The sequence below is a fragment of the Carassius gibelio genome, chromosome A12 (assembly GCF_023724105.1).
Source record: "Carassius gibelio isolate Cgi1373 ecotype wild population from Czech Republic chromosome A12, carGib1.2-hapl.c, whole genome shotgun sequence".
NCBI lineage: Eukaryota > Metazoa > Chordata > Actinopteri > Cypriniformes > Cyprinidae > Carassius > Carassius gibelio.
In genome coordinates, this window is record NC_068382.1 from 22,585,210 (window position 1) to 22,609,440 (window position 24,231).

The 24,231-nt window shown below is 37.4% G+C and overlaps 1 protein-coding gene across 2 annotated transcripts; it reads left to right on the forward strand.

Annotated features, from left to right (window-relative positions):
- The first annotated feature begins 1,006 nt into the window (after positions 1 to 1,006).
- LOC128025482 (enhancer of polycomb homolog 1) lies at positions 1,007 to 22,931 on the forward strand. Of its 2 annotated transcripts, none has more exons than XM_052611882.1 (14): positions 1,007 to 1,418; positions 11,917 to 12,076; positions 14,546 to 14,691; positions 15,021 to 15,227; positions 15,454 to 15,602; positions 15,989 to 16,136; positions 16,601 to 16,759; positions 17,158 to 17,247; positions 18,180 to 18,328; positions 18,413 to 18,759; positions 19,745 to 19,851; positions 19,932 to 20,070; positions 20,152 to 20,491; positions 21,400 to 22,931. In XM_052611882.1, exons 2-14 carry the CDS (start codon positions 11,977 to 11,979, stop codon positions 21,470 to 21,472), a joined length of 2,154 nt encoding a protein of 717 aa, XP_052467842.1. In that variant the 5' UTR covers positions 1,007 to 1,418; positions 11,917 to 11,976; the 3' UTR covers positions 21,473 to 22,931. The 2 variants fall into 2 exon arrangements, with proteins under 2 accessions (XP_052467842.1, XP_052467841.1); XM_052611881.1 differs by lacking the exon at positions 1,007 to 1,418 and adding an exon at positions 3,807 to 4,220.
- The last annotated feature ends 1,300 nt before the right edge of the window (positions 22,932 to 24,231 follow it).

Sequence of the window (24,231 nt, forward strand, 5' to 3'; positions counted from 1 at the left end):
CTGCTGAAGGTATAATGGCTGGAAAGATCAAGGCCAAATCAAGGATGTTTTAGGCCATTTAGAAATCCTGGCCAGGACTTGTCCAAGAAAAAGAGGATGTATCACACTAATACATTTAAATAAAGAAATGACACTTGAAATAAAGAAGCATTTAAGATTCTGCAATATTTCTTGGACAAACTGAAGGCAATCTTGAGCTTCAACATGAAATCACAATGGACCCCATTTGTCAGTGTGAATTTTGCACCTCAGTGTGTATCGCTTTGTTACTCTCACTTCCTGAACCCACAGCACAAGATTGCATGTAAATCTAGAGTCAGATGATTACTTCTGCTTCATGATTCTGTGAAAACACAATGTCAAGATGCACTAAACAACTCACACCTCTTAAACATTAGAATTTCCCACCGTGAAGACTGAGACAAACATGTAACATTGGATTGAAGACTGTTATAGAGCATTTCCTATCAGCTTTGTGGGTGTGACAAGTAAATGGGTGTACATGTTTGGACTACATGTTGAGACAAGTCCTTTATGGGCTCATATTATATTGCAGTTCACTCATTCTTGTTCTAAGACTACATTATTTTACTGTGAGCATGAGTAGTTTTATTAAGCTCTGCATATTTATATATATATATATATATATATATATATATATATATATATATATATATATATATATATATATATATATATATATATATATATATATATATATATTCTAATAAAGAACACAGTTTAACAGTTTAATATTAACTAACAATGAACAATATATATATTAGCCTACATATTACACATTATAATATATCTTTGGTAATGTTAGTTAATTCAAATGTTCCTGTTCATGTTAGTTTTTTAAGAACGAAAGAAATAAATGATTTAGTACTTTGTATCATTAGGTTATAGATTATGTAACTGTTTCTCTCTGTTAAGTTTGCCTCTCTTCTTCCGGCCCTCTTTCAGCGCTCGACCAACCGCGCGTCTCTCCACAGGTGATCGGTGTCTCTCTCCAACCAATGAAGACGCAGAATGTATTAACCCTTTAGTGTTCCAACCAGATCTTTTCAATGACTGTGGGAGCTGGACCTCATCGTAAAACAAACGTTTGGTCGCTACTTCTGCCAAGAAAGAGTCTCGCGCTCAGATTAATTCAAAGTGGAAGCGCAGTGTATGCGCGCGCGCGGCGCCCGTCGGGGATTTTTACATGCGGATTATCATATGATCATCTGGTTTATGAAGACGGATTTTCTGCGGCAGTTATGATCCAGATCTCATTCCAGTGATGATGACTGTAGAGCTGGACATGGGTTTGCTGTATGTCCTCTTTCCCCCCACAACTCCCTCGAGTGGTTTTGGGAATCTGGTCTTGACATGTTTTATGAACTGTCACCATCACCCTGGGGGTGGAAAAACGGGTGAGTTACTCTCTTCCAACAATGCTTTTATACACAACTTCCTTTTAAATGTATTGTTAGATTGAAGCTTTATTAGATTCAGCCTTATGTCAGATTATGTTGTTCCTGGTTTGGTCAAGATCTATTGAAATGGAGATAACCTGGATCCAGTGGCCTATTGTGGCTCTTTGTATGAAATATTCAGTTTTATGTAACAAATAGACAGGAAAATGTTTAGTAATAGACTGAAGACGACAACACCACCCTCTGCTTGACCTCATTAAACCGATTGCATTACTGTTAAATATGGAGCTCTTTAAATAAGGACTGTTCTTGAATTGGTGCCAGTTTTTTTTTTTTTCTAACCCTGTTGGATCCTCTGGAGTTGAGCACAAATGTGTGTGTATTCCTGCTTTAAGAAATAGCTTAAACGGTTTACTGGTCTTACTTGGTCTCCCAGCCTGTTTAAACTGATGTGTTGACTGGTTTTAAAGGTTTGGCTAGGCCAGACTGAGAGACCAGTAAAAAAAAAAAAAAAAAAAAAAATAGGAAAGCAGTTTAAAATGCATTTGTGTTTTCCAGTATCGGTTGAGGACATGCTAGGTTATAAGCTACAGAAGACTTGCAGAAAAAGAGGTGTAGTGTTACGTGCTTTATTTGTGCATTGTTTGGAGATCTGTTTATTATTCCTCACAATATATCAGTGTTTAATAGACAAATGGTCTGGATTAGTTGAGTAGTTGAGGCTTTGAGTATGATCTCTCCACCTTGTCTAACAAATCATCCTGTGATCTTGAAATTAAAATATTATAACTTCATTGACGAAGCCCCCGGTGATGTGCACTAATGAAGGTCACGATCTCTATAAACCTGTCTGCTTCCATTGTTGTGACTTGTGAGTTTTACAGACCAACTCTTAAACTATAAGGTTTGGGTGATCTTTTTATGGTAGGTTTTATTGTGATGTTATGGTTTAAATAACAAGCTATTAAACCATAAATTAACCAAGGTATCTGTTTCCCTCTGTTATCTTTCTCAAAGCCAATGAAAAAGACAGCTTGGCCTTTCAAGTGACCTGCTTTTCAAACTGCTTCTCAGTTTCAAGTCCTCTTCCTGCTCAGAAGCAGTTTATGTTTATAATGTCAATGTTTTCTGAGGTGCGCAAAAAGTGTGACATTATCCCGTAGTTTTATGACTAGCATTTGGAAAATAAATGCAGCTGAGGGTCATGATAGCGGCATAGTCATGGGGAATACTTCTTAATATTATTATTATTTTTCATTTACATTTTATTTAAATTCAAATGTTATTGATATATTTATATATAATCTGTATTTATTGACTGCTGTGTGTGTGTGTGTTTATCAGCTAGCAGCAGATGAGAACATTTTGTTAGTTAATATTCAGCTGATACACACCTAGTTTCACTTCTCTATTTCTCACATTCTGACGTCTGTGTAGGTCGAAGGTTAATGACTAAAACTGAAGAACTCTAGTCAACAGGATGCGATCATCGACTGGGTTAATTGTTTAATTATTGTGCAATCAATCGTAGTGTGTTTGTTGAAATTACAATGTCATTGTAGAAAGGTATGCAGACATAAATCTGTGACGCGAGTTCATTCCTTGCATTACACTACCAATGTGGCTGTTTGTGACTTTACATTTATTTAGTATGGTGACTTGTGTGGTATGTTTTCGGACAGGGCAACTTCATGAGCTGTGAATTACATTTTTGTACCGCTTGTAGTGCACAAGGCAAATGTATTTCATTGGTGTATCTGGATTTGATCAAAAGAGGGCGCCGTCTCCAAACACACGAGTCTGAAAGGACCTCTATGTGTCTTGATCGTAATATTAATGGACAACATGCACTGTGCATGAAGTTATTTATGCCACTAAAATGTAGAAAAAAATATTCATAAATATTTATAATGAGTGGCTAAATGTTTTGTCATTTTCATGTAAAGTTTCATTGTAGAGATGTTGTGATTTAGTCTATATCTTAGACATTTAAGTGGTCTCATTACACAAAACCAATATACATATGTTATCTCATATAAGCTCATTATTGCGTTCATTGTCGTTATTTTTGTAAATAATATTTAGTGATTTTGGCAAAAAAAACAAAAAAAAAACAACAACTAATAAAATCAGTGAACTTTAAATCTAACGCCCAGTGTTTGATTCGCACATTTAAAATGCACTTTGAGTTATGTGCTGTCTTGTGCGTTATTTGCATTTATTGTTGATCTGATATATTTGGCAGGTACGATATAACTTTTTAGGTTTTGAAACGATTTAAATGTTTTCGCGGAAAAGTTATCTTTATGTAGGCGTGTGTATGTGCGCTCGCGCATGTTTCGTGACCGCGCTCGCGTGTTGGAATGGCTGAGGAGCGCGTTCGCTGGAGTTTGTGAGGGAGGAGGGAAAGAACGCGGATCGTCTGAGGAGTTTTTAATGTCCGCCATGTTCAGAATGGCGCACTGAGGCAGCGAGAGAAAACACACACACACACACCCGCCTCTTTTTCCTCGCTGGAACTCTTCTATTCCATCTTTTTTTTTTTTTTTTTTTTTTTAAGTCTCCAACTCCATCCACCCTGCTCCATGAAATCCTTGGCGGTTTTATGGGTGATTGTGAGGGGATCGGATAGATTTATAGAGTAAGATGAGTAAACTGTCGTTCAGGTCGCGGGCGCTGGACGCTCTCAAACCGCTGCCCGTGTTCCGCTGCGAGGATCTGCCAGACCTGCACGAGTATGCGTCCATCAACCGCACCGTGCCGCAGATGCCAACCGGCATGGAGAAGGACGAGGAATCGGTACGATTTTTACCATGCAACCGCCGATTTTGTGCGATACAGATTTGTTTTTTTGTTTTGTTTTACTGTCAATCTGCGCAGCTTTGGATGTAACAAAATGGCCGATTGCGTGAAGGGTTTTACACGGTATTTTTGACCCGTTTTGCAGTGTGCACCTAGTTCAATGTCTGGTACATACAGTTGGATTTATTTGATGGCTGTTTATGGTGTAAAAGTCTGGGTTTGTCAATCCGTTCCGACCCGAATCGTGCAGCAAAACACAAAAGGAGTCATGTGATCGCGGACTCGGCGACGACATTTTGTTGGTCTTTCTCCCTGCAGTGGCGGCAAACGGCAGGCAGAGGGCGGGAAATCACGCGGTCACGGGAAACATGGAAATATCAAAACATACTTAAAAGGAATAGTTTGCCTCAAAATGTTAATTTTGTCATTTACTCATTGTCATGTTGTTCCATTCCAATGTGACCGACGTTGCTTTTGTGGGGATTCCAGACGGAGAATGTTAAGTCTTGACAACCTTCTTTACCATTCACTTTAATGTGTTTTTATTTTATTATATATTTTTTTTTCATGTAAGGTTAATGAAAGTGAATGGTGACCAAGCTGACCGCGTTTCCATGCACAACAACATTCTTATTAATTCACAGTTTAGTCATTTCAGTTATATTAGTGTCATGTAAACACTAACTTGATTTCCTCAACCAGAATAAGCCAATATTCTTGATCCTTGAATCAAAATAAAACACACTTGTATATTTTAACACTTTTTCAAACGTTAAAAGAAATGGTTTTTAAGGCGGTCAAGGGTCTTTTCACTCCCGTGTCTCTCATTTGGAGAGCAGACAGGTTTTTAAGTGTTATCGTAGTTTCTGTCTAAATATCAGTTGGGGTATTACTTGGCGTTATTTTGTAAAAGCTGTGATAAGACCACTCTGGTGTAGAATAACATTGGATAAACTCTTCTGCCCCGCACTTTTATCTGCCTTTCTCTTCTGGCAAACCTGTAGCCTAAATACTGGTGGTCCGAGTGACCTCTGGCTCGGTTGTTCTTGGATAAGCTACTAGAAACCAAGTTGTTTTGGTGTGTTTGTGTTGTAAATTGCTGGTTGCTTGCAGCACAAGGCTGTCGGATGACTGCAGGACGTGTGTCATGTCACTTAACATTTCGTGTTTGTTTTAAGACCTAATTTGTTCATATATTCTCCGACAGTAAATGACTGGTGTGGGTAACTGGTTAAAACTGATGTATGGTTTGTTTGTAAGCTGTGCTGGAGTGGTTTTCTCCCAGTGGTCAAGTGTTTTGTCATCTGTAATGGCTGGATTAGACTCATTTACTGTCCGTTTAGTTCTTTAGCCGTTCATGCGTTTTATTCCCCATGGATCTTTTTTTCAAGCACTGACACAACCTTTCAGAATATATTGCTGTTCAGTCTTGTGGCTTTTATTTTTGTATTTCCCCTGATATCTTTACTTCTCGTTTGTATGTCAGACCAACCATGTTAGTGGATTTAAAAATGGATGCTGAGAGGAGAGATTAAGTGCAGGACATCCTTTCTGAACAGCGTGGGAACTCTCTGTGTCCATAAATTACTCTATGATTGTGCTTTTTTTTTTGTAATTAGCACGTGCACTGATATGCTGCGCTTTCAAAGGTTACCAAGCAAATTGTTTGTATTTAGTTACAGCTTCTAGTTAAAACAACATTTTATGCAAAATGGCTTTTAAATGGTGCCAAAAATTCACTTAAGCATCAAAATGTTGCTTTGAGATTTTAAAAGTTGTGTTAATATAAATGCATTTTTTACTGTTGAAGAGTATAAAAGATGTTTGATTTTTAACTTTTTATGTTAACTAATGCTGCATTTGTTTGATCAGATATGCAGTAAAAATGTTAATATTGTAAAAACATTACAACTTAAATTGAATTAATTAACCGTTTTCTATTTGATTACTTAAAAAAATAAAATAAAATTAATGGTACATATTTTTTTTTTGCATTACTCCAGGCTTCAGTCACATGATCCTTCAGAAATCATCCTAATATTCTGATTTGCTTAACATTTTTGTGGAAACAATGATACAATCAAACATTCGTGGTAAGATTTAAAATAGAGCGAAATTAAATTTTATTTAAAAGTGAAGACATTTAAAATGTTTAAAATATTTCTATAAAATGCATTAATAAATGTAATATATTTGATAAATGCAAATATGCTGTTCATTAAGCTAATCAAAGAATCCTGAAAAATGAAATGAATCACCATTTTCACACAAAGTGTGAAGCAGCACGTCTGTTTTCAACATTGATAATAATCAGAAATGTTTCTTGAGCATCAAATCAAACCGTAATGATTTCTGAAGGATCATGTGACCCTTTAATAATGCTGAAAAGTCAGCCTTGTACTACAGAAATACGTTTAATTTTATAGTAAATAAAAATAGAAACCTTTTTTTATATATGTATTTTGCAATAAGATTTCACAATATTACTGTTTTTAATTTTTGAGCAGAAGAGATTTATTTCAGAATCATTAATAATTGCAATGTTTCCAAATTTTTTTTTTTTATATTCTGTCTGTTTGTAATTCTAAGATGTGATGCCAATATTGTTTATATTGATGAACAGATTTCAGTGATTATTGGAGTGAATCAAACTGCCACACTGTTAATGAACGTAGTATTACAGTAAAAGGTCACAGATCTCTCGGAATTTCATTTGGCGTTGTCATTATTTTGAGTTTGTCTCTAGTTTTCTTAATGTGTTTTTAGACACTCTTGCTGGTAGTTGTCATTTTATCTTCACTGACAAATTTCTTGTCACATGAAACTGTAGTGAAAGCCACAAATTCCTCCCACTTTGTCAACAAACATTTGTTAATTAAATCTAGTCTGCAGGCTACTGCTAGATCTTCATCTGGCTTCTGTTTGTTTTAACTGGGTTTTCTGAGGATGTTGCTGATGTCTCGACTGCACATTGACCTTGTTCGGAGATCATATCAATGTGCTTTTATCAACAAATTGTGTCAGTCATAACCAGGATGGCACAGTGACGTAATTATTGTAGCATTAATATATTTTCTGACGACTAAAGGTTTGTGCTAATCTACCGGTTTGAGCGAACATTGGAATGTTTGAAAATAAACCTTGAAAGTATGAAAGACAGTGGCTACGGTTAACTGTTCGTTTGCCAATGTTCTTCATAGTATCTTAAAGGTTTGTAATAACTTGAGGGTTAGAGAATAAAAATTTTAAGGTGAGAAATTCCTTTAAGAATTAAAGTAACTAAGTTAGTGCCTATAATAGCAAAAAATGGAATTGCAACAATAATTTGACCAATTTATTTTTATTCACATTGGTCTTCATCACCGTTGTCAAGCACTGTGCATCATCTTCTGTATGCGATGCATGGTTATTGTTTACACTATTAAGTAATAGTAACCTATGTAGGGTCTTTATGGCAGTCATGTGTGATCTTTGGCAAATACGTCAAGCCGGTTTTCCCAGACATGACAGTTTCCTCCTTCCAATGACATTCCACAGTATAGTCTAGCCTAGAGGTCATGGCAGCATTCCAGACAAGTTTGACCTGTTTTTTTTTTTCCTCCGGTTCTTGGACGGACAGACCAGGACTGTGTAAATGACTCGGCATGTTCTGTCGGATCAGCATAGCTCCAAATAGCAGTGGGAATATTAGCTGATAAGGAAAGAGATTGTTTCTAATGCAGTTTGATGTGAGAGCGATAAATGATATGGTCTTTGATGGTGTGTGGTAATGAAGCTTTCAGCTTTGGCTTGAGGGGAACAGCCAACTATTAATTGATTATTTCTTGCAATTGGATCATTTTAATTTAGTGCTTTGACCCTTCAGGGCTCGACAATAAGGACTGTCTGATGGCCCGTGTGCAGCGAGAAAATGCTCGGGACAGTTGAGCAATTTGTCACTGCTGCATCATCATGAAAGTTTTTCATTTGTACGTGTTTTTAAGTCTTACTTATTTAAAAATTCAAAATGATTTTAAAGCATTCAAGCCAGACGACTATATTCAGTCCTCACGGGCTGTTCTGTCTGTTCAGTGCACATTGTTGTGCTTGAATGGACAAATAGTCTACATAATTCCTCTAAAAAAAATTTTTTTAAGTATTACTGACCCCAGGTTTTTGGACTGTAGTGTATATGCCTTTTACAATGCATATATATGTGACCCTGGACCACAAATCCAGAAGAAAAATAATTTAAATTGAGATTTTTAGATCAGCTGAATAAATGTTTTCCATTGATTAATGGTTTGTTAGGATGTGACACTATATGGCCAAGATAAAACTATTTGAAAATCTGGAATCTTGAGGGTGAAAAAAATTATGAAAATATTGAGAAATTCGCCTTTAAAGTTGTCCAGATTAAGTTCTTAGCAATGCATAGTCCTCGGTTGCTGTTAATGTCCGTGGGTTGAAGCGACCCCAATGCAAATAACATGATGTTTAGCTCCTAAAATGCGAATTTTACCAAGGCAGTCCTGCCAAAAATGTGTATTTTAACCCCGGGACTCAATATTTCATCGGGGAACCTCCTGGAAATGCAATTGGGCTAGTTTTGGACTAATTTTGAGAAGCAAATATTTGTTTTGAAAACCTGGCAACCCTGATCTGAACACACATGCTGGAGATGTACTTCTAATTACAGGAATGCCTTTACTGACGAGATGCGCATGAAATCGCATTTGATTTTCTTTTTTTTTTGGCACAGCCCTACTGAAAGGGGTTCATTTGGAGCAAATTGAGTTTTTTTTTTTTCTTAGCTAGACTACATCCAAAATAACACATCCTCATGCTCAACAGCTTTATTTTTTATTTTATTGAATAACTTGTTTCCTTCTGAAATCTGTTACATCATGGAAGTAAAATGTGTTATGAATGCAGCAACAACCTCGGGGTTGCTCTAGGGAGATCATCCCTGTAATAAGTGTTCTAGAAGTTGCTTTAGACAAATTCATGTGCATGTCCTTTGGATCAGCCAGATCAACAGACGCTCCATATATCTGATGATTTGATTATCCAGGGCTTGTGAATTTGAGCTTTACGCGGAGTTGTGTGTCTTTAGAAGTAATGAAGTTGAGACTGGGCGGTGTGATATGTACCATGCTGCCATAGTGATGCGTCAGTCAGAAGAGAGATTCTTGAGATTATACTACGATATTATTAAAAAAAAAGTGTATTGAGTTGCATGCTTGGACTTCTGGTTTATATTAGAGGTCGACCAGTGTATCTGTTTTGCCATAATTGGCACCGATAGTTTATTTCTGGAACTATCGGCTGTCAGCTAAAATTCATGCTGATAGTTTTTCGGGTTGCGTCTGTTGCTGAAGTGGTTGAGAAGCTCCAATGTCATTACACAGTAGACTAAAAGATTAAAATCACCGAATAATGAGGCACAGCAAAGGAATAACGTGTTCTACAGAACCCCTAAAGGGAATAAATACGAGACGGGAGGAAAAAATATATTTTAGTTCTTTCTGTCCCAATTTTATTGTTGGGTATAGGTATACTGTAGCCTTATAAATTATGGGCATCAGGAAGCCACTATTAATTGCGGGGCATTGAAATCGCTTTTGAATGAACGCTCGTTTTTTTAATAAAGTGATACTGTTTTAACTTTTTGTGATACTTTTGTCAAAAGAAAATCTAAGATCGATATTCCCAAATCTTTCTACTGAATCGAAGTTAATATTTCAGTAGTTTAACAAATTGTGTACGTTGAGACACAAAAAATGTGTGATTTTATTAAAATAATAATAATGCTTGAGAGGTAAAAAATACGTAATAAATTTTTGAATCTGGAGAGACTTAGATGTGGTTGTTTTTCTTTCTGAGCTTTTTTTTGTGTGTGGGTGTGTGTGATGGTTTTGTTTTCTCTCCCCTCATCTGTGTGTAATTATGATCCTCTGAGGTCAGTGATGGGGTCACCTTCGGCGGGGGGAGCATTTGCAATCCGAAGGTTATTCAGAGGACTGTGCCAAAGGAAGTCTGGCTTTTGTCTGCTGATAATTGCCTCCTTGCGTAAGAGCTTTCAGTGAGGGCTTGCAGCTGTGCCATATAAGACGAGGTGTGTGTGTGTGTGTGTGTGTGTGTGAAAGCGCACGTTTGGGCTCTAATGAACTATTGAAAGTTAGTTTCTAATGAAAACACAATGTTTGTGTTAAATTAAATGGAGAGCTCTTTTTCTGCTTTATTACTGCTATTACATCACCGACTTTCATCTCCCGAGTTTCTTCGAGTTCCTCGATGGTGAAATGCTTTCAGGCTATCATGTGTAATGTTTTTAATTTCCTTACGCCAAGTGCCTAAGTTTCAGATGAGCTCCTAGGATGCATGACGTCAGCTGAACTGGACGAATGATTTGAACTTTTTGAGTTCAATTGATCTTTATGCTGTTTTCAGGCTTTTCATTTCCCAGCATGGTGTATTTTTGGAGGCTGCACTCATTTGTCTTTAAGAGTAGGTTTATTTTGTTTCGTGCAGCCTGTTTACACCGTCTACTTATTTGAGGAGATTTTTTGAAACCGGTTCAGGTCATCGCTTTAAAATGGTTTCTGTGTTTTCTCTGAAACCGCAGCTCATCTGTATTGTGGTCTGATCTATACTGCAGATTAACAGAGGAGATAAAGGATGAAAACGAATGTATTGTGTAGTTTTGAATGCACTATAGTTATTGATGTAACGATCAAGTGAATGGCTCAAAGGCAAAATTGGCTTTATTGAGGGACCGTTACATTGCCTCTTCAACACTGGTTATTGTGGAAATTGGACTTCTGGGAAAAAAAATGCCAAGGCAGGTCATTGCAGCATGTTTTTATCATCTTCGTGGAAAAAATGATGCCATCCATTGTTTCCAATCAAGTTATGGTTGTGAGGACAATCAAAACATTGATGTTTTAAACTCTGTCCCGAGCTTCATCTGCAGGTTTGTCAAGTGTTTGGTAAATATCTTGCAAATGGCCTGAATGTCAGTGGTGTTTCGTAATTCATAAACAATAATAACTTTCAATTTGCAAGCAATTTTGTTCTTTTGATTTGAATCTTTAAAGGAGTCATTGGATGCATGGCGGTTTGGAATATGTATGAATGGATAAAATCTGCAAAGTGTTCATAAACAACAGTTTAGAATATCGCAAAATTTTGATATATTTGACCTAAATATCGTTGTTCATTTCATTTATTTTTCTCAGTTTTTTGTATTACAAAATTTCAAGTTTATTCGCTAAATGAATCAAACTTTCCAATGGTAATATACATAATGCAACAAAATAGTCGCTTGCTTGTATCTATTTTAAATGGATAGTTCACCCAGAAATGAAAATTGTTCCAACTTGTTCCAAACCTGTATCTATCTTTCTTCTCTGATGCACAATATATATTTTAAAGAATACTGGTAACCAAACAGTTGCTGGTAGCCATTGACTAGCATAGTATATTTTCCATACTATGGATATAAACTTCTACCGGCAACTGTTTGTTTCCTAACATTCTTTAAAATATATTTTGTGTTCAGCAGAAGAAAGAAACTCATTCAGGGTTTGAAACATCTTGAGGGTGAGTAAATGACAAGACTTTCATTTCGGGGTCTACTGTCCCTTTAAGACTCACTTTTTGTGGTTCAGCATGATTCATACTTGTGTCGCTTTCTTTATGGCTGCCCTAGGAACACCACCTCCAGAGGGCGATTTCCGCCCATCAGGTGTACGGAGAGAAGAGGGATAACATGGTGATTCCCGTCCCAGAGGCCGAGAGCAACATCACCTACTATGACTCGCTCTACCCCGGAGACTTCAAGATGCCAAAGCAGCTCATTCACATACAGCGTGAGTGCACAGATCCTATTGAAGGAGTTTTTCTTTCATGAAGAAGTGTTTTATGTAGGATTGTAATGGGGAACAGGTATTGCAGTGTTTGAATGAAAGTGGTTGTAGCCTTTGTTACTGACATCTGTCCACCAATTCCTGAACAGCAGGTGTTTTGTGTTGTTTTTTTGTTCTTCGTGAGTGTTTCTGGATTGCATGCTGCACCATCTGCTACGTCCTGTACGTCTGGGGACTTTCACTTTGTCTGCTTGGTGAAATGTCCCCAGAATGCCCCTTTCCTTCAAGTTGTTTATTTGAATGCATGGACCATTCTGTGTATCTTTATAAAATGCATCTGCCAGTGGCATGTGATTTGAGAACATTTACAGGCGGTAATATTTCTTACTATACATTACTATATATAACTATATTCTGCATCATTTATTTTAAATAGTTTTTGTTCACATTACAGTGGAATTGCTAAATATCGATGACTCAGTCTCTATTTCTCGGTTGAGGTTAGAGACTTGAATATCGTGATCTTGTTCCTTGTTTTTGCTTTTGTGGCTTAATGCGAGAATATTGATGCTGGAGAAAACAAAACCTTAGTCACCCCATATAAACTTTTTCACTAAGGTAGATAATGCGCTGTTTTTAATGTTCTTGATTTAAATCATGCACATTCATTTCATCAGTGATAATCAGGTTATTATGAAGTTGTACTCTTTCTTTTAACTTGCCTTCAGGTGTTTAGTCATGAGTTATATTTATTTTGTTTTAACTGGTATTAATGTGGAGGAGATGATCAGTTCACGTGTGTTAGGGTGTTTGTTCAACTGATGCGCTTTAGCAATCTGTCACTCCACATTAAACCGCACCAAAACGGCATTGTTTGAATAATCAGTGGACACGCCCCCAAAATTTGAAAGCAGAGAATACTGCTTATTTTTGCGTTTTTTTTTTGGCTGGGTGTTTAATAACACATTTTTCTGTGGTGTGATAAACTCAGAGCACACATTTTATATTGACTTTAACTAATGAAGATTATTGTAAAGTGTTACCAAATATTTTATTTTTTAAACAAGTACTTAGCTTTCAATTTTGTTCAGTCAGAAGTCAGAAAGAGCTTTATTGCCAAGTGTTTGCACATACAAGGAATTTGTGTCACAAGCTTCCACTACACAGAGCCAACAACACCACACAGATGAAAATAAGATATGCATAAAACACACAAACATAAATAAACCACAAAATAATTTGTAATTGTATGTACAGGTGTGTTACAGATAAAATGGAATAGATAGATGCTTAATATGTTCTTAGAAGCCTCTTAGTCTGGTTGAGTGTTGTGATATGCATAGTTCTCTGTGTGGGGTAGATAACATTTAACTGCCATGAGATGTATTTTTGTCGGGCTAGAGAAAGTGACTGGTTGAGTTTTAAGTGAGTCCGGCAGCCCTGGGGTGTCTGTAATGGATGCAGGAGGTGTCCTACTGTCAAAGGGCATCTGAACACGCTCCCACACAGACCAGTCGAGAGGGAGGAAGTGAGGATGTGGCGCTGGGAACTGTAGTGGGAACACGGTCAAATGGGGAAGCGTTTAAGAGACCTCTCTTGGGATCTCTGAAATACTCTTGATGGGCAAGATGTGTGTTGTCAGGTGTCAGGTGAGTTTTCATTGATTTATAGATTGAAAGCTTGCACCAGACTGTGTCTGAAAGGTCTCCTAAATGGGGTTTATTTTGGACAAAAAAAAAAAGTTTTATGTGCCATTTAGAAGCCGGTAAATCTGAAATCGATGCTACTATAATAAGAGTATGCAACAAAGTGGTAGCCCATTTAGAAAATTTAAAGGAGTCCATGAAAGGTTGTACAGAAGATTTGGAATTTTTTTTTTTTTTTTTTTTTTTTTTTTTTTTTGTGCGCTGAAGTGCGACAAACTATCTTTTTTAGTGTCTTAAATCTTATTTTTACTTTTTCTTTTTTTTTTTTTATGCAGTGCCAGTAAACAGTGATGTGTGTCATGCACTTAGATGTTTCTTTGTCTGGCTTAGGGTTGTAATATGTGTGGGCTGCGTGGGTAGTCAAAAACTTTGAATATTAATCATAAAATGTGTTCTCATTGGTTTTTGTTGCATCATGCAGCATTGTGACTTCAATTACAGAAAAAGTATTTGGAATACTGGGAATTTTACCTGTCTGAAACCTTATCATAACTCAGAAGTTCTATAGCAGCCATCCAATCAGATTGAAACGGGCTGTTTTTTTTCTATTGCTTGCAATTTATCTGTGCAAACTGTGCATCTGATGCTCTCTGGGTGTGTTGTTTTAGGCTAAAAGCAAAATTGCACCTTGATGAAACCTTGAAAGAATGAAGAAAAGTGGCCATGTTGTTAGATCTGAGGACTTGCTGCAAACTTCTAAACTCAAAACGAATCACTGAAAGGAGTCTTTGAGTCTGTTTAACTTCCACTGCCTCCCTTTCCACAGCTTTCAGTTTAGATACAGAGCAGCCAGACTACGATCTGGATTCGGAGGATGAGGCTTTTGTGAATAAGCTGAAAAAGAGGCTGGAGGTGGAGGCCCTGCGGTTCGAGGAGATGATTGACAGATTGGAGAAAGGCAGCGGACAGCAGGTTATTAAAAAGATTCACCGCTTACAATGAGAACTGCTGAATAAAAGTGATTCTGCTAAACCAACCTGTCTGAACTCAGGAGGTTGCTGTGCGGAATCCTTTAATCCCACAAACCAGGAGTTTAGTTTAAATTGGTGACTGATGCAGATATCTAGAGCAGCTGAAAGATGAACTGCTGTCAGCCAATGCTGATTAACCATTTCAAAGTTAGAAAAATATTCATAATGTTAGAAAGGATTTACATTTCAAATATATGCGGTTATTCATGCATTTATTATATATACGTATTTAGTTTTTTTTTTTTTATACACGTTATTTCTGTACCACAGCTGGTGACCCTGCAGGAAGCAAAGCTTTTACTGAAGGAGGACGATGATCTGATCAGGGAGGTGTTTGAGTACTGGAGCAGGAAGAGGAAACTGTGTAAGAACGGATCCCTCATCCCAACCATCAAGCAGGAAAAGCGGGACGGTTCCAGCACCAGTGACCCCTATGTGGCCTTCAGGCGCAGGACTGAGAAGATGCAGACGAGAAAGGTGAGCAGTTCTGGTCAGAGCTATGGCCGTATCGATATTGTCTTATTCCTTTAATGCTGATCCTCTAACAGCCTGGATTGATGAAAGCAACTCTGTACCGCGCTCACTTTAGGTCGAGCTGCCAGCCTTAAATGTATCTGTTTTCAATGCTTTTGAACCCTTTAAACACCATTTAAATACATTTGTATGAGGCCAAATACTAATGGTATCATCCATGGTTCCCCAGAACCGTAAGAATGACGAGGCGTCGTATGAGAAGATGCTCAAACTAAGAAGAGACCTGAGTCGTGCCGTAACTATCCTGGAGATGATCAAGAAACGAGAAAAGAGCAAACGAGAGCTGCTTCATCTCACACTGGAGGTTGTGGAGAAGAGGTACGTAGACTCACTCTCAGCAGTTTGCATCTGTTTATGATGAATATACAAAATACAACTTAACTTTGCTTTGCATTTTAACATACCTAACCTGCTTGACTCCAGAATTCTCAATTGCGTTTTGCTATGTGCGCGTTCAAGAATAATGAGAACGGTTCATGTATTTTAATTGGCTTAGGCTTTATTTCATACCCTAATTAAGGGGCTTTTTATGTCTAAATGAGCAGTTATGGTTCACCTTGTTTGTTCATGAAGGCCACCTGACCGAACTCCATTATTCATTTGTCATCTTTAATCACTGAGATATGTTGGGTAATTTGTATTAAAAAACACATATGTAAAGATCAGTTGCATCCTCCTTGAAAATCTCTACTCTTTGATTTCAGGAACGCCATGCCTGACTGTGGTTCAGAGGTGATGGCAGAAGCACTAGCTATGGCAAAACCTGTTTACAAGATTCCCATAATACCCTTCTCTAGCAGCAGTACGTACCGCCACCAGGACCACGTAGACTTCAAAGACTACAAGACCAAGGTTGGTACATCATATCATCATGAAATCACAATTGATCTTATTGGGCACAGTTCATCAGTGCGTGATAATATTATTTTGCCAAAATACAATAACTGTGCTTTTTCCACTGACGTCATCAATCCCTCAGACTGTGTTGTGAATGTACCAGTGTGAATCACACTGGGTCAAAATTGCATTGTTGATCGAAATAAAAATCAGATATGTTGCATCGATGTATAAGTCACATATATATTATTATTTTATTGTGTAAATTATAGTTGCCTTCATTATAAGCGTCATTTATTGTAAAGGCCAATCCTAAACAGATTTATTTAAAGTGAAACAAACTATTAGAGTGTTCCAATCCAAATGTGCCTGCTTTGTATGCACGCATTAAATTTGCTTTGACATAATTCGGCACATTTCAGGTGACTTGTATTCCAAAAAATGTGGTATGTATAATTACATGGATCTCTCTCTTTCAGCCTGAAAAGACAGACGTGGTCAGAACAAAGAGGAAGTACGAGAAAAAGCCCAAAGTTCTGCCTCTCTCCGCCCCGTTGCATTCTGGATCCTCCCTGTTTAACCCCAAAGACCTCAACCAATACGACTTCCCCAGCTCTGATGAAGAGCCCTTTTTACAGGTGAGCATTTGCTTGACTGGATGTAATCACTATTTAAAAGCATAATGTTTAATTACTTAAGCACCTACACTGGTTTAGTCAGTGGCTTAGTTTAATTGGCACACTTTGTTTTTCTGGATTCTTTATTGGATATACATTTCAAAAGAACAGTGTTTAAAATCTTTGAAACTGAGGTGTTTTAACATTATGAATGTCTTTGCTGTCATTTTTGGTCAATTTAATGTAACTTATTCTGAATAGAATTTATTTCTTAAACAACAAAACTTAAAAAAAGCATTGCATAGAAATTGCACACTCCATATTTAAATCAATTTGGCTTTATAATGTCAATTTGTGAACTTTAGACTTCATTGTTCATGCAATCAGTGCATAAAAGACTTCCTGTTGCTGTTGTCCAGATACATTCGGGGTCATCAGAGGCCGAGGAAGAGAACGAGGCTGATGGAGCGTTTGCCTTCAGGCGGAAAGCAGGATGTGTTTATCAAAGTGTAGGTGTCCAGCTCTGACATATCTCATACCTTACGCTTCCTCTGTTCCACATCCTTTAATCGTTCCTCTTTCCTCTCCACTGTTGTTCTACACCACAGCATATCCCAATGTGCATTACAGTAGTTTCAAAACACTTAATAGAAGCTATTTTTGCTGCTATAACTTTTAAGATGTTAACGTAGTGTATGTTTCTTTGACTATTGATGTGTTTAAATGAAAACGCAAGGACGATGTGGTATTTGATATCATATTGTCTTACTGTAAATAAACAGTGAGGAAAATTGCAGTAGCCAAGGCCAGCTGACTGATGTTATCAAGTACACTTCTGTTTGCAGAATTACCGGACTTGCATCGCCCTGTCTGCAGGAGTTCACACCCTGAGTATTTCCCGGACTATAAGTCACACTTTTTTTCATAGTTTGGCTGGTCCTGCAACTTATAGTCAGGTGTGACTTATTTATCAAAATTAATTTGACATGAACCGAGAGAAATGAACTAAGAGAAAACATTACCGTCTACAGCCGCCAGAGGGCGCTCCATGCTGTTCACTGCTCCTGTAGTCTACACTGATCAGCATAGAGCGCCCTCTCGTGGCTGGAGGCGGTAATGTTTTCTCTTGGTGCTTGGTTCTAAATAAATGCGACTTATAGTCCAGTGCGACTTATGTTTTTTTCCTCGTCATGACGTATTTTTGGACCGATGCGACTTATACTCAGGTGCGACTTATAGTCCGAAAAATACTGTACTTTGTATTGAGAAACGTGCGCAGAACTACGTCACCAGACTATTTGCCTAATCTTCAGGGTATATTAGACCACGGTAGAAACACAGAAAGCAACAGGTCTGGAGGGAAAATAGTTCCTGGTACAATTGTTCCAGGTAATTTACCATTTTCTTCTTTCACATTCTCATTTGGTTTCTATTCCTGCAGCCCCGTTTGGATCACAACGGCGACTGGCCCTGGTCTGGAGAAACAGAGGAAGGTTCATGTGGCCTGAAGTTTCGGTACTCCCTCACAACCCTTACCATTCCCCACCGCTGTGTCGGGTTGGCACGGCGACGGGTGGGACGGGGCGGCAGGTGAGTCAAGTCCATACATCATTCGGTCTCGTTCTGTCTAATCGTAATGCCTGTTTACTTAATCCTATTTAATCTGTTTCTCAGGTTACTTCTGGACCGGGCCTATTCCAATTTAAATGGTTTATTCCAAAGTCTGGACTCGGACTCTGAGTCGAACTTCTCCTTCCCCGCTTCTCCTCTCCATCCGGAAACCACTTCCCAGACTGTTTCCTCGTCCTCTTCTTTCTCTCATACCACGTATTCAGACCTGAGGCAGATCTTCCGAAACATCAAAGCTTGCCGCTGGAGGCACTTTAAACCACGGACACTAACCAGCCAATCAGGCGCAGAGGATCCACTGTCACAGAGGTTGTTTAGGGGGGGTGTGAGGGGCGCAGGGCGGGGCGGCGGTACGCTGGGCAGAACCGCAGGCACAGGACCACCCACTGTAGGTAAGTGGAGTCACGCAAGTGTGCATGCAAAGTGCTGGATCTGTTTGCTTGCTGATGTTTATTTCAGCAGTGTCAATGAAGCCTGGATATAAACATGGAATGATTGACTGTTATTATAATTGAGAAAGCTCAGTTAGTGTTTAATGCAGCGATACTTGGGAATGATAGTCACTGCCAGTGCTCTTTTCTGTAGGGGTGCATATTTTTTTCACATTGATGCAAAAATATTACAGAGCTGTTTGCAGAAGATTATAAATATTTGATTTCATTAAATGCAACCAATTCTCAGTTTCCCAGCTCTATAAATGTCTGCCAACACTTGACCAGTGACTAATTTTAATTATATTTAAATGAGGACAAATTGGTTGCGACAGTTGGCTTGTCGCTGTCAAAAGAAAGCAGTAAACCAGGAGAAGCAAATGCTCACCTGAAGGACAGCTGCAACGTTTCATTAAACCTCATTAAACGCATCCAGCATTAAATGAAACCCATTCAGATGACAAAAAGAGTGCAGTACATTCTCCGGTTTTATATTTGCGTATCGGTCCAGTGATCAGCTCCAGTTTTTAATATCATCTGCACTGCTGAAACTCACTTGTTGTGCTCTTTTTGATGGGAAACCTTTGTAATGCCTTTAAACTAAATTGGTCCACATTACATTTGAGAGAATATATTGATTTGGTTTATTCTTATGCTTTGAGAATGTTTTGCTAGTTTGAATGGAAAGAACCCTAAAATAGACCCTGCGTGCAATAAATCAGTGCATGCTATTCAAAACTAATGTTTTTGTAATTTCATCAATGTATAATGACTTTCACTAACTTTGAAATATTATTTCTGTATATCTGATGCATAACACCCAGTGTCAACTTTGTTTTTAAGATTTCTAGTCTCTGTCATTGAACAAGAAATGCTGTGCAATTGTGAGACTGTATGTAAGATAATTATAATATAAATAGTATAATATTTCTGTTTTGTGTTTCAGCGTTCACGGTTGAGCAGTATCAGCAGCATCAAGAACAGCTGGCCCTCATGCAGAAACAGCAGCTGGAGCGGATACAACAACAGGCCGATGACACCGGCTCCAGTCAGGTGTGTAACGGAGACACACAAGTGTCACTCGTGTCTGCGAGTCTGATGGCTTGTGTAACACTCTCCTGCTGTGTCCTCAGTCTCTTGTGTCCAAGACGTTGGACTCAGTCAGCGCCCAGTTTGCTGCCTCTGCACTCATGACCTCTGACCAGCTTTTGACCCTAAAGGTCAAAGAGGACGGCGTAGGAGGCGGAGTCAACGGAGTCGTCCAAGCTTCAGGTTTGTGTTCTGGACAAGCTAAATCTTTTGCACTCGTCCTGTAATAATATATTTTTCAACGAATTTTTGTTTGTTTTAAAGGAGTTTATAAGGGATTGAGCATCTCTGCCACATCCTCTGCTGCGGTCCTCACTAGCCAACCAACATTGATCGCTGCCCCGCCCACCTTCCTCTCCTCCACTAGCAACTCCAACACAAGCTCCGCCCACACGGTCCACAGCCCTACAGGCAACCACAGTAACAACGCAGCCAACTCCACCTCTCAGGTCCTGATCAACAACAACCTACGACTCAGTGTCACCACACCCTCTATCACCAGTCTGAATGCCCGTCACCTTCCCAGAAGTCTCAGTAATGTGCCACCCGCTGCCTTGAAGCTCGCTGCCGCCAGCAACCGCCAGCTCCCCAAAGTCAACACTGGGTAAAGAATTACATGTTGTTGTGTTTTTTTTTTAATTATTTTTATTTTTTGCAAATAAATTTTACTACATTTAGAAAACAGTAACACTCCAGAATCTTTGCTGTTGTTTTATAATGGAAATAATAATGCAAATATTAGTTTGTTTATTGTATTTGGCAAATTGTAGTAATCCAGTTTGCTGGGTTTTTTATTATTTATATATATATATATATATATATATATATATATATATATATATATATATATATATATATATATATATATATATATATATATATATAATTTTTTTTTTTTTTTTTTTTTTTTAATTTTGTTTGCAAATAATTTGATAGCCTTTTTTTGCAAATGTTTAACAAAGTGAAAATTTAAGCTTTTTTTCTTGTTTTTGCTTTTTAGTAAGCAGTGACAAGCATATTTTCATTGTTTTGTGCAAATTTTCTTTTTCTAAATCATTATGAAAGTAACAGTCCAGCATTTTCTGCATATTTTTTACTATATTTAGCAAATCGTAATGGCAAATATTTTTCATTTTCTATATTTATCGAGCAGTGACAATCCTGTCATTTATTTATTTTTAGCAAATAAAAGTGATATTTATTTTTTAGCAAATATTTTGTGAATATTTGTTATAACAATAATTTTCCAAAAAAGTAGTTTTGTCCCTACATCAAACTGTGACATTTAGATCTTTAAATTTAAATAACCATAAATGAAAAAAAAATGCATTAAAAATTACAAATCTACAAATTGAAAAAAATGTGTTCACAAAAATCTAAAGTTCTGTGGTTGCTTTTCTGCTCTTTCTTGATTGCACTTATGTGAAACATTGCATTCGTTGAGCAAGTACATTAGTCACTTTTGTATGGCTTGTTGATCGGGTTATTGATCTGTTTCTTGTTTGTTTACAGGGAGAATCACGAGCAGGAAAAGCAGTCCCTCAACAGTATAACAGAGAACACAGTGGCCATGGAGGTGACGTAGTGACCACTTCCTGGGCGTCGGTCTTATTTTATTTCTCTCTCTCTCTCTCTCTCTCGTCCAGTCTTCTGGTGCTGTGCACCAATTGGGTTCGGGGAAGCAAATGGACAGCGGGTTTCCACAGCGACTGTCTGAATGTGACAGAAAATTACATCTCTTTATTTTTTCCCGTTTTTCTTTTCTTTCTTTTTTTTTCTTTTTTTTCTGTTAAGAATAGTGATGTGTAAATTATGATTATGGCTAATATTCGATGTACAGAAACTACATATTTGTAAAGCCCACCACCATCTTGTGTATATACGCTACTTGAATACAGAACTGTTGAGTTGATGTTTTGCACTTGGAGAATGAAAGTGAACGAGGATGAGTGTTTGAGGTAAACGTGAGTGTGTGTGTGAATAGTCATGTGCATGGTGAGGAAACCTGCTGTTCTACCTATTTATTGTGCTGTGTTTACAATTATTAGTTATGTGTTTTTATGTTGGTTATTTTCTTTTATTTCGTACACTTTGTCCCTCTGTTGTTTCCTGTGGTGTTGTTTTTAGGAAGCCAGCAACTCCTAAATTTCCCTGTTTTCAAGTTTGACTGATTCACTCTGTGACTCAAATTGAACGTTAATGGAATCATGCAATTTTTTTTTTTTTTTTGGTTTTATTTTATTTAATTTCCCCTCCTCTTCTGGGAGGAATGTGACGTCGTGGTTTGACGCCCTTTAGGTTCAGGGGTTAATGGAAGGGCACATTTAAAGGAGGTGGTTATAGGAAGCTTCCATTTTTATCATCCCAAAAATGAAAAGACAAACAAGGGATGAAGTCTTCACTTGGGAGCTTCCAAGGCTTCCGGTCAACAAAGCACTATTGTTTTTTGTTTGTTTTTAGTTGATTTATTGCTGCTTTTTGTATAAATTGTTCGGTTTTCGTACGATGGAAAGTTTTTTACCCCCATTTTTATATTATAGTTATTTTTGTATCTTGTTTTTCATTTCTATCATTCTGTTCGTTTTGGTTTTTTCAGTTCTTGTGGTGAAGCGTCTGTTGCGCTTTGTTAACAGAAGACTTCATTCTTTGTTGCTAAATGTCACACACACAATGGCTGATAAGCGCCCATCCGAGTCTTCATTCCAGTTTAATGACATCATTCAAGCCCAAGAAGGATCAAAAGAGGTGGATGCCAAATGAATGTCATCTCCTTGGCCTTCTTCTCTAAACGCATCAATCCCACAGACTCTGGACTACTTCAAAGCCTGAAAAAACCTACAAGTTAAAGGTTGTGCCTTCCTTTGGGAATGTCCTGCTCAGTCTCTTCTGTGAAGAGGATGCTCCGGCTCAAGACCGCGGTCCTGCGGTACACACTTGTCCGGTGCTCAGATCTCTGATGCCCAGTCCACTGACTGAACTGAATCATCCTCCTCCAGGGGTTTTCTAGTCTGATCTGGATGGAGGCTAAAATATATATATATATATATATATATATATATATATATATTTTAGCCTCCATCCAGATCAGACTAGAAAACCCCTGGAGGAGGATGATTCAGTATATATATATATTGAATAAGTGAAAAAAGATATGACAATTCAAACGTGAATCAGACAATAAAGCCCAGGTTGTTATATGTGAAATATGTTGAGTTGTTTTTATTGCCTGAATTTAAGAAATTTTTAGAAATTGATACTTTTATTTAGCAAGGATGCATTAAAAAGTTTAAAAGTGACAGTAAAGACAATGTGACATAATAATTCCATCTCTAATAACAATATTATTAATCAAATAAATGCACGCAGTTTGAAAGGTGTGGCTGCTTCTAACATTGAGCACCATGAATGTTTATTGATTTTTATTAATTTTCTTAAACATCCTGCAGAACTTCAAAAGGAAGACCCACATTATGAAGTCTTGCATGGCTGCTTTAAAGGAAATACAACTTGACCTCTAACGACAGCACTGGTGTGTTTTTTTTATTCATATAAAATCTTAAAACAAAAATACAAACTTTACATGAAATTGAGTGTGCAACAAACGCTGATGGAAGTAGCTTAAGTCTCACTGAACATTGAATAAAACGATGTTCCTAAAATTATGCCAAAAGGCATCAAAGATATAAAGCAAAATAAAAGTTTTGCAACAATTGTGTGGAACGACATCATGACGGTTGAAAAGATGAAATCTGTAACGTTCTCAGATTGATGGTGTCCAGTGTTTGTACATTTCAAGATCTCAGAAATTACACAACTTGCCACAAGACTGTGAGGTTTTGTGTACTTCGCAAACATTATAATTGACAAAATTATCGATTTTTCGATTAATCATTTTTTTAAATGTGGTTGATTCAAAATCAATTCTCTAAGGCCACGATTAGATTTTTTTTTTTTTTTTGGTTCTGTTTTAATGTACCCAAGTGTGCCTTAAATAAGAGTTTAATATACAGGTTTGTGGCTGTTAATTTTTTAAAATAATTATAGTATTTGTATTATATCTATATTCATTGAGTTGAATCGAGTATAGAAAATCGATACCCAGCCCTAATAAAATGACACTTTTGAGTTTTCATTTGGTGGCATATGATGTCAGCATGAAATCAAAAATATACCACATTTACACTATATAGGCCAACTTCCCATTCAATTGTTTTCCATATCAATTCCGAAAGCATAAAATCCAGTCTCGTTCTGCACTGTTTTCTCATTGATCATCCTGTTTATGTCAGAAATACAGCGTGTCATGTCAGCTGCATTTTATGTTCAGATCAAATGACTCTGAAG

Bases quoted from the DNA above. Each gene is read 5' to 3' on its own strand.
- LOC128025482 (XM_052611881.1), top strand. From the start codon at position 4,068: ATGAGTAAACTGTCGTTCAGGTCGCGGGCGCTGGACGCTCTCAAACCG. The intron at 14,692-15,020 runs GTTATTAAAAAG...TCTGTACCACAG, and splicing joins AGAAAGGCAGCGGACAGCAG to CTGGTGACCCTGCAGGAAGC. The intron at 16,137-16,600 runs GTTGGTACATCA...TCTCTCTTTCAG, and splicing joins TCAAAGACTACAAGACCAAG to CCTGAAAAGACAGACGTGGT.